Source organism: Asterias rubens, chromosome 3, assembly GCF_902459465.1.
Source record: "Asterias rubens chromosome 3, eAstRub1.3, whole genome shotgun sequence".
In the NCBI taxonomy this organism is placed as follows: domain Eukaryota; kingdom Metazoa; phylum Echinodermata; class Asteroidea; order Forcipulatida; family Asteriidae; genus Asterias; species Asterias rubens.
Window position 1 is genome coordinate 17,874,664 of NC_047064.1, and position 16,472 is coordinate 17,891,135.

The 16,472-nt window shown below is 39.1% G+C and overlaps 1 protein-coding gene across 1 annotated transcript in view; it reads right to left on the reverse strand.

The window, feature by feature from the left end:
• Positions 1 to 16,472, reverse strand: part of LOC117288116 — a 76,381-nt gene that overhangs the window by 21,101 nt on the left and 38,808 nt on the right. The window contains 20 exon segments of the mRNA XM_033768816.1: positions 500 to 636; positions 1,133 to 1,217; positions 1,982 to 2,102; positions 3,032 to 3,219; positions 4,313 to 4,432; positions 5,209 to 5,291; positions 5,743 to 5,933; positions 6,105 to 6,118; positions 6,819 to 6,972; positions 7,221 to 7,318; positions 7,594 to 7,757; positions 8,550 to 8,681; positions 9,618 to 9,755; positions 10,196 to 10,309; positions 11,223 to 11,371; positions 11,711 to 11,831; positions 12,662 to 12,935; positions 13,240 to 13,946; positions 15,563 to 15,700; positions 16,181 to 16,265. Coding sequence (XP_033624707.1) covers positions 500 to 636; positions 1,133 to 1,217; positions 1,982 to 2,102; positions 3,032 to 3,219; positions 4,313 to 4,432; positions 5,209 to 5,291; positions 5,743 to 5,933; positions 6,105 to 6,118; positions 6,819 to 6,972; positions 7,221 to 7,318; positions 7,594 to 7,757; positions 8,550 to 8,681; positions 9,618 to 9,755; positions 10,196 to 10,309; positions 11,223 to 11,371; positions 11,711 to 11,831; positions 12,662 to 12,935; positions 13,240 to 13,946; positions 15,563 to 15,700; positions 16,181 to 16,265 — 3,213 coding nt within the window.

The window sequence follows — 16,472 nt, forward strand, 5'->3', positions numbered from 1 at the left end:
TGTATTGTATTATTAATAATCTTACGTTTCAGGGCTTGGTTTCATTACGGGTGGGTTGGCTGATGGGTGGGTGGTGTTGTGGGGTGAATAAGGGTAGACGTAACACCAATAAATGGAAATTTAAGAGGTAATTCATAATCCTCACATGTAAACTGAAATTTACTAAATTGATAACCAACTGCGATATTTGGAAAGCTTTAAATTCTTTACTTTGCGCAACTGTGATTGCATATCAAAAGAACACTATTTTCCTCTGCTGGATTTATGGTACCGCGGGCCATATTTCATAGACCTGCTTGAGCAGAGAATAAGCAGGATACCAGTTACACATTGTACATGCGCTTTCAATTGGCTGGTAACCTTACTCTGGTAAGCCTACTGTTGTTGTGCTTATATAGCTACTTTTTGTGATTAAACAGCTGTATGAAATTGGGCTCTAGTTTGAATTTCTGAAACTGCCTCCTCTTTCTATGATGATTATCAATTCGATTCCTTGTACACAAGTGACCTTATCCATTGCTCCGTTTGGTCAGCGCTGTTGCTCATCCATCGAATGTTGACCCTTGTCGACGTCACTGCAGCTTCATTTGCATATTTCAAATGACCAAGATGGCGACTCTGGCCGAAGTCCAACAACTTGAAAGAACAACAAATTCAGAGGGACACATAAATCATAAGAAATTAAACAAATATAGACTGACAATCCTGATAAACTGGCAAGCAGTCGTTTACTTTGACAACAATCATGTGTTGGATTATACTGTAGAATGTTCACCGATGGTCTTGTTTGGAGTAAGATGTCCTGCATATTATTTGTAACCGTTGAATATGTGACCTTTGACATCACATGTTTTCAAACTCTTCCTAACTTGGGATAAATCTTAGGAATAAAGGCCCGGTCACACAGGCCTCGATAACGAGAATGAAGACAGGAATGTTAACAATGCACGCCCTCGATTGGTTGAATGAGCTTGGGCGTATTTTGCGTGGAGCAATTCAACCAATAGAACGCGTTCTCTTTGCGTCGTTTTCGTTATAGCTGCAGCCTCAAGCCGAATCCAAAGCCGAACCGTGGATTCGTAAAGAGCCTAACGACTATGTCAACAATGATACTGAGTGTAAGATCACTGACCTCTCGTAGTCTCTCGCGAGTGTTGAAGTGAGACGTGATCTCCTCAAACGCATCGACCAGACGCAGCAACTGGTTTTCCGTGTACCTGGAAAAGTCAAATGCATTGAGGGAGTTAATTTCATTTTACATTGATGTACAGCACCCTGTTTTCCTCTTTTTCGTCTTTCATGATTGAAGATAGTCGCACTGCCAGACACACCAGGCGAACCCCTTCTCTTAAACGATAAGTGTGTACTGGGGTCTTTTGCGTGCATTGATTTTTGTTCTGATAATAACACAAGGGACCTATAGTATTACGTCCCATCCAAAGGACTCCCTTTTTTACACTCTCTCGCTCGCTATTAGGAACCGTACACCAATAAACGTTCAATTGGGTAAATGGGGGGGGGGGGAGGGAGGGGGGATGAAATCCCATTTTGTTGTTTTGTTTCAATTTGCAGTTTTGTTACAAACTGTGGCTATCTGTTTATGTTTTGCAGTTATATGACTTTATATAGGATTTGAGGTATCAATGTATATTTGGTTTGTGGTAACACCATGTGTGTATCTACGTGCCAGGTAGAGTTCCTTAGAGAACTGTCTTGCTTTATTATACTGCCGCGGAGTAGATAATCGAAGATTAACTATTACCAGGGCGGATGGTATAGAAAATAGAATGGGACTACTACTTTAGCTTATATCGTAATTAACTGTACTGCCACGGAGTCAGTTCTGAATTGGTCTCAACGTTTCGACTAGCTTGCTCTAGTCATCGTCGTTATGACTTTTTAATAGTTTTCCAACCACGGTTGGCAAAAACTCCAGCTGTGACGTTGCAATAGAGAAATGTCCACTTTGAAGGGCCCTTACATCGTGTAAACTTCCTCCCAGTTGTTGCGCAAGAAGTCCCATGCAACCGCGTACCCATCTGGATTCTCGGCCAGTCCCACTAGGATCAGCTCTGTATCTTTGGCACTAAACGTCGTAGCACCTCCGGTCAAGAGATTGCTGTAAAATGAAAATGATCAATATTATTAAATCAATCAATCAATCAATCAATCAATCAATCAATCAATCAATCAATCAATCAATCAATCAATCAATCAATCAATCAATCAATCAATCAATCAATCAATCAATCAATCAATCAATCAATCAATCAATCAATCAATTACACTCAATTTGTAGAGTGCCTACATCAAATGTTTGTTCAAAGGTGCTGAGTCACAGAATAAATAAGTAAGTCATTGATGGTAGGCCTCCTGAAACAAGTGGGCTTTCAGAAGTGACTGGAACATAATATTGAAGGAGGTTGTGTCCCTAATGTGGTTTTGAGTATTATTCCAGAGTTTGAGTCTATTACTGGAGAGGATCTATCAGCAAACGTCATGTGGCTTGTTTTGGGCACACCAAAGTATGATGAACATGAGTTATTTGATCGAAGGTGTCTCCTTTTAGCACGTACTTGCAGTATGTCCATGATGTAGTTTAGAGTTTTCAGTGTCACTTTAAAGGTTCTAGAACAAGGTTTTTGAGCATGGATTTTTTTCATTATGTGAAGAAGTCTTATCATCAAAATTTTTATGGAGAGTTTTAGTAGTGTGGTGTCGCTCAACCCTTGTTCAATTTAGCAATACATGAGGTATACTGGTCCCCTATCCTTGACCGTATGGATATGGAAATGTATTGGTGTTACAGACCGAACCAGTGATGTCACTGGCTACATCGTACATGTATTTATAGTTAACACGTACATCCAAATAATGATGTTTTATATGTTATAACGTGTACGTAGAATGTTACTGCGAAAGTCAACGGAACATCCGTACCACGTGACCGTCAGTATTTTGAGTCGTCAATGCGGACACACGGCCGTAGGCTCAAGGCATTCTCTGGTGTTCTTGCTATAGATGACGTCACTACAGTTAAGGAATACTTACCTTTTTAAAAGTAATGTGTTCCGTGAGCACGTGAGGGCGCTAATCCACCGCGATCGCTCCCGTCGGTCTTCGGTTGTTTGCACCAAATGCCATGCAAAGTCCCACTCTGATTGGCCGCCGTAACGGATGCCGCTACAGTAAACAGCTGCCCTCAGGTTTGGGTGAACTCTGAGGGATAAAACGAAAACACTCAAGGAATACATTAAGTCTATATCAAGCACAAGTTGTCTGTTTTTTTCAGAAGATGATTAAACTAAACAGACTATGACCCTACAAAACGTGAATACACTAAACAAAAAAACGCATCCGAATTGTTCCGAAATCTCTGTTACTTTGGGTTCTGACCCACGTTTGTTCAGAGTGACCCCCAAACCCTTTGTTAAAATGAACCGGGAATGAAAAACGAACTGACTCAGACTCCGAGTTTATAAAAGTTCCAGTTTGAAACCAGTTTCTGGATCCGACCCAGAAACGGGTCAGGCTCCAGTACCCGGAATCTTGGTAAATTCCGATCAAGGAGATTTTAGTGTGTAGCTTTCAAGCTTTTATTTCGTTCTTTAAAGACACTGGACACAATTGGTAATTGTCAAAGACTAGTCTGTACAGTTGGTGTGTTACTCAACATATGCATAAAATAACAAACCTTTGAAAAATTGGAGCTCAATCGGTAGTCGATGCTGCGAGATTTTAATGAAAGAAGAAAAAACACCCTTGTCGCACCATGGTCACACGAGGTTGTGTGCTTTCAGATGCTTGATTTCGAGACCTCAAATTACAAATCTGAGGTCTCGAGATCAAAGTCGTGGAAAATTACTTCTTTCTCGAAAGAATGCTGTTTCTCACAATGATTTATAACATCAACCTCTCCCCATTATTCGTAATCAAGAAAGGTTTTATGATGATAATTATTTTGAGTAATTACCAATAGTGTCCACTGCCTCAAAACCATGTCGTTTGGCAAGGATGAAGAAGTCAAATGATTTGTCGGTTTATGGGGGCCAACAATCGACTACTGCTTTGACGAATATAGCGTTTTTTGCATTACAAATGGTTCGTGGATTTTGTAAAAATGTTGTATACAAAATCCAGCCTGAAAGACGCACTGCAGATTTCCAAATGCCCCTCCAACTTCGCCCCTTGTTATCACATCGCAGAGCGTAGAGGTTGTGTAGACGTGGTTTGTTTCTGTTAAACTATAAAGTATTCACAACAACCCATTATCTTCAAAGCGCTTAATGAAAGTTAGGTTTAAATCACTTACGTGTTTAATGTGGGATCGTTGACATAGTCTTTGAAAATTGTGGTCGTTTGGGAAATGTAGTGGCTGTTGCCGTAGTAATACGCCAGTGATGTAACATCGAGTTCACTCTCACTCATTCCTCTGTCGAAACAATGTAGTTTTTAAAAATCACTTTTTAAGGTATTCCATCAAGAATGTGTCTGATAAGACTTAAAGGGTGTATGTACTTTTTGTAGGAAAAAAAACACAATGTCCACAGATTTACACTAAACTTACACCAGTTTGAAGATAATGATAGCAGAAAGCTTCCCTGAAAATAACTACGTGCTGAGGTGCTGTAGTTTTTGGGTAATGAGTAAAACAATGTCATGAAAATATTTTTTTGTCTCATGAGACCAATATTATTTTAAGCATTTACAAACGTATTTCCATTACATTGTTTTACTCATCTCTCAAAAACTACAGCACTCCAGTAAGTAATTTTTGAAGGGAAGCTTTCCACTATCATCATCTTCAAACCCTGTAAGTTTAATGTAAATCTATAGACATTTTGAAAAAGTACCCTAATCCTTTAAGGCTATGATTGTTGGAAAAAACGAAAGTAAGTAAGGTTTGCAGTGACACCGTGTAAACATGTCTTTTATGAGTAGTGATAACTCCGGTTGTCTTGTCTAGAAGACGGTCAAAGTATATACTGACCGAAACGTCGAGTAGTCAACCGGTTCTTTTCAGAGCCACCACTAACCCTCAAATAAGATGTTTACATGGTGTCACCGCAATCCTTAGAATTAAGAATTTGTTTGAACAAAAAAACAATTTTTTTACACAATTTTTATTTTTTTTACACAATAAATGTTTTTTTTATGCTTACGATTACGAAAATTTACATTTTTTTGTTTACAATTGTTTGTTATCACCTTGAGATGTGTACGCCTGATTTAAGTACGGTGTTCCAATCTAAGTTCCCGTAGAGGGGCTTCAGTAACTGTTGCATGTAACTCTGTCAGTCGTAATAAAAAACACTTATAGTCAAATATTTGAATTATATTTTTGTTCACTGCAGGTAATATTTGTAATGAACAAAATGTCGTTGTCTAGATAAGCTGCTGTTCATTTGGATAGTAATAATAATATCGAAGTCTAGCGCAAAATATGCAAACTTTTGACAGGTTTTTGCACTGATGAATTTTGAGACCCAATTATTTAGCACATTAGATTGGTTTGCAAGGTGCTACGGCGCATTAAGCAGCCACAGCCAGGAACACCGGGGCAATGTTTCCCTTCATCCTATGATCTACAATCTGTTAAGAGGAATATTACTTCCTACCTTCAGCTCTACGGAGTTTCTGCATGTCTATGTTTTCTTCTTTGTAGCCCTTTATACCTAAAGTGGCTTTTAGCGTTTGCTTTGGGCGAACTTGCATAACAAACAGAGCTTTGGTAGTCTTTACCTGAACCGTCGAGGAAGAGGATTGTCTTCTGTTGTCGCTCAGCAGCATCTTGGCAAAGTATGAGGATGTTTTTACCACTGCCCTGCGAGTCGAGGGGGAAGACAGTCCAAGATAAGTAGAGAAGTTTTGATGGATGTAGTTTGGGATGACTTCGGCTTTCGCCAAGTTGAAAGTGTCATAGATCAGACCGACTCTAAACCATTGGCCAAAGAAAAAAAAACGTGTCACTCTCCACCAATAATATGAACGAACTGTTATCAAAATGTTAAGGCGTACTAAGAACTCGATACGGTTAGGTTATGAGGATGTGTTAACCATGCAAACGCCAATGTCGGAGGTAAAATTGGGAGGGGGGGGGTAACTTTTGTTCGACGAAGTCTATTTGAGAGCATCGTCATTGTACAGTACACAGTGGCGTTACAGATGGAGGAATTCGAAGTTTCGACCCCCCTATTCTCAGAACTGTTTTTGTTTCCCTTTTTCTTTGCTTTTTTAAAGCACATCTAGACGTTATTCAGTCAACTTAGCTGTCCCAATCAAATGATTATAAACACTGAGGTGCTGCGGTTTTGAGAAATGAGTAATCAATATTACGAAAATAATTTTCGTCTCAGTTTTAGCATGTAAAAACGCAGGTTAACCAGTTATGGTATGTTTTGGTTTAATAACCATAACAGGTTTAATACGTTTGTACATGCTAAAACTTAAACGAAAATTATTTTGTGACTTGTTTTACTAATTTCTCAAAAACTACAGCACCTCAGTTAGTAATAATTGAAGGGAAGCTTTGTACTATCACTAAACTTCAAACCCGGTATGGTTTAATGTAAATAAGGTGAACATTTTGAAAAAGTACCACAATCCTACCCTGACCCGCGTGGTGTCAGCAATGTTCATATCTTATAGTTGTCAATGCTTTGTGCAACCTTCCACATAAGGACCTATTGTGGCTTTTACTTTTAGTGGAAAAAAAAAGATATCATACTTTTATCAGTGTTTCTTTCAAACACAGTTTCTTTCAAACTTGATTCATATTCTAATCTGTACCGTTAGAATCCAATGCTAGTCAAGGAAATGAGAAATTATTATTTACATCCGGATCCTTTGCGGCTTGGTCCAGGAGACGTTGCCAGTTGTCGTCTTCGTAATTGACTCGATAGAGACCAACCATCTTGGCGTTGGCAAGGTACCAGTCATCAGAGGCAGCTTCGTCCGGTAGAGTAAAATACGCTAGAAAAGAATAAAGCAATTTGTGAAGTTTCACTTAATATTTGAATGAGACGGTACGCAGTTGTTTTTATTGATGATCGTGGCAAGGTGGTCTAGGTCACCGGACCAAAGCTACGGTGTTGTAAGCAGCAAAGAGTTGGTTCCAATCCCGGTCACCCGGAACTTTGAGCATAATGGACATCTGAGACCGTGACCACCGGCCCATAAATGTTAAGTTATCTAAAATCTAAGACTTTCAGTCTACTTACTGTACTCCTTTGGTTCCATCCACACTTGTTCCGGTTGATCAAACTGATCTGACGGTCCGGATTTGTAAACGTACGTCAGCGGAACATACCAAAGGTACCTGAAGTAAAACATTATTCCGAATTATTCCGAACGATCAAATGGAACTTAACTGACCTTTCCAACAATAATTGTTGTAATGTGTAAAATCTACTCGGTTTCAATCGATTTTGAAAAGACAACTTGTTTGTGTTGCAGAAAAATGATAGTAGGTGTTCACCGTTAACCAATCAATTCAGCCTTTGGTTGCAAAGTGATTTTTAATATTAAAACCTTATGAAGGGGTGGAGGGAGAACGAGTATAAAACGCTGTTAAGAACTTTCTAAAGATCTTACCCAGAGTCTCCCGTTGTTTCGCCGTCTGTGATTTGTAAGAATCTTTTCTGTGTGGCCACTACATCTTGTCCGTCTCTTGTCAGAGTGATCAGAGGGTAGCCTGGCTGTAGGGTCCACGTGTCCATGATTCGCTTTACGTCGTGTTTCCCGACGTCTTTATCCGCCTATACCAAGAAAGTAAATAGTTATGGTTCAATCAGATGATGATCTTCATTTATTTTCGTTTATTCTGTTTATGAAGCCACAAACATTCCGAAAAGCGAACTACTGTACTTGCAAAGAACCCGAATGCAGAGAAGACAAGGAAGTTTCAGTTTAAGATGTGGGAGAAGAACCAGTGAGAAAAATTATTCCAGTGAAACCCACGCATTAAGGTAGGGACTGAACGCCCAATCTCCACATATAGTGTCCCTGGCGTGATTTGAACTGGGGCTCCTTGTGGTGGAATGCGAGGAAAAATACCACTGCCCCTACCCGACCATCCATCTAGCAAAATGTGTTTCTCATCCCACAACGGAAACAACATTTTTTAATGGATGAAAGGAGTCTACCAAATTAAAAGATCTTGAAAACTAATACATTTCCAGTCTAAGCGCGAGTTGAAACCAACACCCAATTAGGCTTCGGCAATTTCACGTTTCAATAATTAATGGGTGTGCAAAATTATATTAATCATTATACCTAAAAATAAACTTCATATAAAGAGCGCAGTATTGCCGCAAAACGGCCTCAAAGCACTGTGTACAGAAACAGAAACAAAGCAAAAGTCAATAGCAGATACCTGTTAAAAAGTTACAACATCACATCATTACAGGAGAATATACAATAAAGCACACTCAAAGGCAATTAGGAGTGATTGCTGGTAAACAGAAATGTCCAAATTCAATAGCAATAAATTTATTTAAACAATATTACAAAATTACGAGGAGTACCCCGGTAGAGGCAATGAAACATACATAGGTCAGTTCCTCCCATAGGTCTTCTGAATTGGCATTCTTGTAGGCCCGCTCCTTGAGGTAGTTTCGTATTCCTTGATTGAAGACATCAAGGGTCAAGAAATGCTCCACCATCCACAGAATAGATCCACCCTAAGGTATCCAAACAGAATAACGAAATTGAAAACACTTGAGAGTTGTATGAAAACATTCTAGTCGACGAAAAACATACTTCATAATTATACCAAACTTCAAACTCGTCTACTCACACAAGTGTGTATACGACTGCAACCGTGGACGTCATATTGTTCCTCTTTTTAGTTATACAAACTGTTTTTGCAACATCAGTCTTTGGTTTTGGACACGTTTTCAACTATGGACCTTTCCCGAACCGTGTACCATAATATAATACCCAGTTTATATATGTGTTAACCTACTCACTTGGTCTCTCAGGTCTCTCAAAAGTTCGTTCCTTGATTTGGTTCAAAGGTGTTTTAGCATTCGTCAATGACAATAATCTGTATTGGTTTTTTGTTTTTACCCATTTAGCACTGTATACTCAGTACTTTCTCCGAGTCATGTAAAAAAAAAAATATCACAGGCATATTACTCGGGTGGGATTCGAACCAACGATCCTTGCAACTCTAGAGCAGTGTCTCAGCTAGAGTGTATCGAGGTTGCCGGTAGCTAGAGGCAGTTCGAATCCTACGTTTTGGCAGCGGGTACCGCAACGATATATAAATTATATGTACCATCTACTAACATCTATGATATTAATATCTGGGTTTGTTTTCCCAAAAACAATTTGTGTGTAAGCGTTAGTAACATTATTTACCTTACTAACTCTTCCACCGATGTGTGTTATTAGCACTATTTTCTCCCGAGTTCTGTGAAAAAAAAATCACAGGCATATTACTCGGTTGGGGTTTGAACCCACGACCTTTGCAAACCTTTATCAATCTCTTACCAAATAACCAGTGATATTTTTTTCACAGAACTCGGGAAAGTAACACACATCGGCGTAAGGGTAAAAACCAAAATTAATATTCTTCATCCACGATGCAAAATTAGCATCCTGTAAACAATTACCTTGTTGTAGGGTATTGCCGTGAATATCCCATTGATGTCGTCATCATTGGCGTAGATTGGTGCCCTGATAGCTTTAAAAGTACCAAGACTGTCGACGTAAAGTGCGCGATCCATTATATCAACGTAGAATGACTCAAACTAGTGAGAGAAAAAACGAGAGGGAAATTAAAGGGTTGTTTTGGGGGTAGTTTGAAAAGTGTTAAGTTTCATGAAAGTAAGCTTAGACCGGGGTCTTGTACATTGAGTGGTTTACAGTTCAAACTTGATTGCGTGGGTTTCCCAAACTGCGCCCTCACATCTTAAACTTCACATTTCTTCTTGTTTCCTGTTCATCGTGTAAAAATTAGCGCTATTGAGCTGGGGGTAGTGCATTAGAACTGGGTCGTGTTAGTACCAAATCTCAATTCTACATTTCCGAGCACTCTTCTAAGATTGGATCTTAATAATGTGCTGTACAATGAAAACTCTTTCGTTGACAAATTTACCAATACGATTGGCCAGAAGCAAACACTAGGTGGCGCACTATATTGTGATCAGCGTGTTACGCGCAGATTGGCTTAAGATTAAGATAAACCTACCTTTCCGAACTCGGGATGTACTCTATCCTGGCCAATATGTTCCATGTAGGTAGCAAAGCCTTCATTCAGCCACACGTCATTCCACCATTCTAGTGTGACTAAATTGCCGAACCACTGTATAACAACAACGGACAACGAGAACGGTTTGTTTTTCGGGACTTTTGGGACGCTAGACGGCAGCAGACTGACCAGGTAAATCCATTGCTCTCTGTAATGTGCGCATGCTCAAAACTGCAGTAGCACTAACGGAGCTAACTGGCAAATCTGCTGTCACCTAGTTTGAAAGTCTATTAATTAGTTTAATCATTATTAGTTAGTTATTTCCTTTTATTTATGACAGCAGTGCCAATTTAGTAGAAACATCCTCTGTGTCAATTGCTGCCAAAGTAAAAAAGAAAAAAAAATGTAAATTTCATCCGCACTTATAGAAATCTCATCTGTCTCATGTTTTAATGCAATTTGTTCATTTCAAAACAAGAAGTGAATGCATTTACTCATGTGAAAATAAATATGTACTATTACAATACCTTTTATTTGGTTTTGGAACCGCGATATTTTAATACCCTCTGACGATAAACAACAACGTTAAAAGACAGCACAATCTATTCTCTTGACTCCGAGATAAACATTGAACCTATTTTTAACGGAAAATCTCAAGGTGTATCTTAACGTATGCATACAATAACAAACCTGTAAACATTTGAACTCAATTGGCTGGTCGTCATAGTTGCGAGATAATAATGAAAGAAAAAAAATATCCGTGTCACACGAAGTTGTTTGCTTTTAGATGCTTGATTTCGAAACTTCAATCTGAGGTCTTGAAATCACATTCGTGGAAAGTTACTTCTTTCTCGAAAACTACGTAACTACAGAGGGAGCCGTTTCCCACAATGTTTTATACTATCAACAGCTCTCCATTGCTTGTTATACCAAGTAAGTTTTTATGCCAATAATTATTTTGAGTATTTGCCAATTAGTGTCCACTGCCTTTTGTATAGCCTACCTCTTAATGTATTTTATGACATACCATGTGAGCTAGTTCGTGTGTGATTATCTTTGAGAAGAATGTGCTATCACCGAAGTCTTCCAGGCCGTTAAGAAGGTATTTGTCCTTGTAGATGATGAGACCCCAGTTCTCCATGGCACCGGCCTCGAAATCCTGTATAGCTATATGATCTTTTGAGAAAAAAATTCAAACATTAATATTAGAATAGTTGTAATTGCAATGATTGCCTTGAATATCAGCCTGTGATTGTGTTTGCAGAGCTCTAGACTAAGTTTAGAATGCTATATAAAACACATCATCGAAGGGTAAAACCAACATTAATATTATTTTTTCCCCGATGCAAATTTAACCTCTATTAATTGAAGTTTTTAATATTTGAATGAGAAATTACCTCTCGTTTCTCACATTGTGTTATCAACAGCTCTCCATTGCCTGTTACCAATTAAGTTTGTACGCTTACAATTATTGTTGTAACAGTTGCGTCCAGTGCCTTTAACTTTTGCTGTTACCTAGTTTGTCAAACGGGAACTCGTAATCCAAGTAGTCATCGAAGTATACCTGAACTAAATCTGAGACGTTGAGGGCGTACGGAGCAAGGTGGATCAGTTCGGTCTCGCACCAAATGCGAATCTGTAGAGACCAATAACGAATTATATTGCGAAGGTTAAAAGATAAGGCTTGACAGTAACATGTTTGTACCATTTTTGGCGAATCTACTAACCGATCGAGAAACCAGGCTTAATGCCAAGTCCGCAGCAATAACGATAACGCAATGAGAGCTGGTTGAAGTGCTCCACCCAGAATACGCCCACGCTTATTCAACCAATCGAGGGCGTGCATTTTAAACGTTCTCGTTTTCGTTCTCCGATCGGGGCCTGTGTGACATGGCATTTACTTGTGTTTCATATCCAGTGCAGATAATAGAAAGAGGATCGAAACAAGACAAAAAAAAATCGTGAGTAAATACTTCTAACAAGTAGAACTATTTCAAACTTTAAACGCAGTGGACACTATTGGTAATTTCTCAAAATAATTTCTTGGTGACAAGTAATGGGGAGAACTTGATGGTATAAAACATTGTGAGAGACGTCTCCCTCTGAAGTGCCATAGTTTTTGAGAAAGAAGTAATTTTCCACGAATTTGATTTCGAGACCTCAGATTGAGAACTTGAGGTCTCGAAATCAACCATCTAAACGCATACAACTTCGTGTATTTGTTTCTTTCATTATTATCTCGCAACTTCGATGACCGATTGAGCTCAATTTTTCACAGGTTTGTTATTTTATGCATATGTTGAGATACACAAACTGTGAAGGCTAGTCTTTGACAGTTACCAATAGTGTCCGGTGTCTTTAAGAAACAAACACGCATGTGTCATGTGTCATTGGGGCACAGTTTTACAGGAAACTGCGCGTAATTTCTCACTGTAATTTACGACAGTAAAAAATATCATTGCTTACCAAACACCCGTGTGCGTTCGTGACATTGATGGACGAAAAGTCGTGTACTACAAATGCAAGAAGATACGTCGGCATTGAAGGCACCCTCTTGAAGTAAGTCCTAGACCAATGGCTGTCCAACTGTATACGTCGTATATCAATGCCATTAGATAAGGCGCTCATGTCCGTACGATGTTCTAGTTGTACGTCGTAAGATGCCTTGAACGAAGGCTCGTCGAAGCAAGGAAGGACGCGGCGGGCACGAGGGCCTGCCATCTGGGTAGTAGCGATATATCTTTGAAGGGGAAACAGAAACGCAATAGACCTTATCGCAAACACACGGTACTTCCAAACACAATCACAAGTTGTTTTAATTATTATTATGGTTATTAAAAAAGTAAAAGTATAAAATAAAACAGAGGTACTTAGAAATGTTAGGAACAAATGGGCTTGGTTTTTTTTTTTTTTTTTTTTTTTTAGGGGGGGATTTCTCTGCCGAATATTAGCTTTTATAGTAGAGTTTAAGATTCCTTTGACAGTTGGGATATACTTCGAAATTTGAATTCTATTTTATTTTTTATTGTGTTTGGTGTACTGACCTTGTTATGTTCTGTGAAGTGATGTACTTGCTCACATAGAAACCATTGGTGTATTCAGTCCGTAGTGTACCGGAGTATGTCATGTAGATGTCGTAGTCTTCATGAGGTCGAAGCATCTCTTTCAACTTGAGAACCAAGAAAGAGTGCTCTTCAATCATTTTATAACTCTCAAAGATATCAGTCTTATCCAGTGTACTGACGCTATGGACAGTCGGCTTACCGTGTATGGTGATATTCTTAGAGTGTAGTGTGATCTCATCCGTTGCTTCCATGCACTCCACTTTTATCCGGACCCAGCCGTCAAAAGTGAATCTCTCACCGAGCTTTGAGTCCGGAACGTCATCGTCGTACAGGAACGGGCGGAGGTTGAGCTCGTAGCGTCTCGGTAGGACCGTCTTGGGTAGCCGGCCTTTCATCAGATCCGACGGGTCGACAGTTGGCCTAGCCGTCGGTGCAGTCGTTGGTGCTTCGGCTGATGGTAGCTGGATTTGGGACCGATCGGGTACAAAGTAGGCCATCAGAGCCGTCACTGTCAGAAGTACACACACTGATAGGACGCAGAATGCGATTCGGGTTGGTGTGCAGAACAAACCACCCTTGCGATCAGGTCCCTCTTGGTCCTTTCTTACGGTAAGCTCCATGGTATCCCCGATAGCAAACGCACTTGTTCGTGTGATCCTTTGCAGAGGATACGAATTGCCCCTTAACTTATGAGATTAAAAAGGTGCAAGCTGTTTGGAAAAACAACCACCGAGTGCGCCGTTTTATTCTATCTATAGCTGACAGCATTCCCTATACCTGAGATAAACATGTAAACTGTTTGCAAACATCTTTTCAGTAGAGTTCACAGTTTCATTCCTGGGCTGATGAGATATCTATACACTTGACTTTAATCAGTACAAATCAAAGGCGACAATAGGGTGGTCTATAGTATTGGTTATAAAATATAAAATAAATATCGAGAAATCTGGCCTCATTTAGTAAATTTTATCAGTGTTCAAATATTGATTTTAGTGTTCAAATAGTGCTGAAATGACTATGGAGAGGGCCAGAGTGCAATATTTTTTTCCAATGGTCCGAGACGTTACTATTGCGTTGTTTTGCGGGGAGTCTGTTGGGGGGCTTCTCAAAAAGACAGTTTTTTTTACAAAATCTGTCAAAAATTTGAAGCAGCAAACATCGTTTTAAATTTGTAATATTTAAAACTTTATTAAAAGCCAGACACATTATTATTACATGTTTATTTAAAATCAATCTCTTCTGTTTCAAACAAAAATAAAACGGTGAAAAAACACTGTCTTCTGTTTCAAACAAAAACAAAACGTGGAAAAACCCTTGTGTTTTCTCTGTTCACAAACATTGGGTTTCGAATTCGCGGCATCAAAGCTGATAATGTTTACTGACTGATTTTGTCAAAAACTATCGCATTTTAAGCAAAACCATTTCAATGAAAGTTATCCACCATAACCATACCGTGTAGGTTATACATCTGTATGTTTTTAATTTCACCGATGTTGTGCACATTCAACCTTTAGAATTTTTAGGTCAAAAACTATTAGAAAATTGCACTTGGTGCGAACTGTGGACTAGCTCTTCTTTTGGATTTGATGTGGGTAGCGAATACACCGTATATAAAGACTAATGACACTCAGCCCCCTGCTAAGCTACAATCTAATGGGAAAAGATTACCTAAAAAAATAGCAAATCAAAACTATAAAACACACCTTTACAGTCGGTGATTGTTCTAAATACATAACTTATCGCTTACTTAAGTATCAATTTCAGTTGTAGGGAACGTATTACTTAATTATTTTGTTGGTAACAAAACAGTTACACTTTACGGGCTGTGATCTTCACTTTTGTTTTCCAGACCATTATTTGGTAATGTTACTTTTAAGGGATTATAATTACGTGCTTGTTCCAAGCGTATAATAAGAGTCACTTTTGCAAAATAAATGCCGTATTAAATTAAAAAACGCAAGGCACTGTATTTGCAGCTACAGAACACGTGTTGCGACCGCAGGAGTATGATGGAACATTTTCCCGGAATGTTTATAAGCATTAACAAAACCTCACACATTTATCCTGCTGGGAAATTTGAAAGTGGAAATACAATATAGAAAGGTTTGGAGTTGAAACCAACGGTTCTTTTCAGAACCACCCCAACTCATTAGAGATAGTCATTACATGGTGTTACCGCAAACCTTTCTATATTATAGGGGTGGTAACCATGTTTGTTCTGCACTATTTGTCATCCACTGATTGACTGCTAAGCACCAATGTTTGTGCTTAGCAGCTTAATATAAACTGTACCCAGTCCCTAAATGAGCGAGGCCATCCATTGCTTGGTCTGCTCTGCACTGTGTGCCATCCACCGTATGTTCACCTTCGTCGTGACAATGGCCGAGTCGTAGACGTACTGCAAACCATCGAGTTGATGATTGTCCCCGAAGTCCAACAACTGCAAATATTCATATAACAACAAATCTTAGTCAAAGATTTGAAACTTTGCATGGTGGGAGTGTGATCTCTAGTTTGACATCACTCAGCGTGGGCAAATGCGGATTGACATTTTTTACAATTGGCGCCAAGATTTATCATTGATCTTAACATCAGGGCCCAATTTCATAGCGCTGCGTAAAAGTGGGCAAATTGTTGCGCTTACTGTAGCAGAGCGTGTTTCACAGGTTAGCGGGAACAATGGGCCGTCATATTGTGCGCTTACCATGGATTTGCATTGTGACGTCATTTATTTTCGTGCGGTAAGCACCGGAAGGTTCATGCCTTTTCGTGCGCTAACGGTTAGCAGCGCTATGCAATCGCACAGTAAGCACAACATCGGCCGCTAAGCAGCGCTATGAAATTGGGCACAGGTGACTTGAAAAGAAAGTTTTATATTTGGTCAGAAAGAGAAAAAGTTGTGTTTATTCTTTACGCTTACCTCTTGTAGGTCCTCTTGAGTGTTAAAGTAAGATGTGATCTCCTCAAATATACTTGAAAGCGAAGGCAGGCGATTTCCACCGAACCTGTTGAGATGAAAGTATAAAACATAAACAGATAAAAACGAACAAATAGATATAGATAGATAGAAACATAATTAAATAAATAACACAACTGACACCCCCCATGAGATCCATAAACTGTAAACATAATCTTAAATAACCCTCGTGAAACCAGGACCAAGAACATTTTTCTTCTTCGATTGTGACTTGTTTTCTTCGAGAGGAGACAAT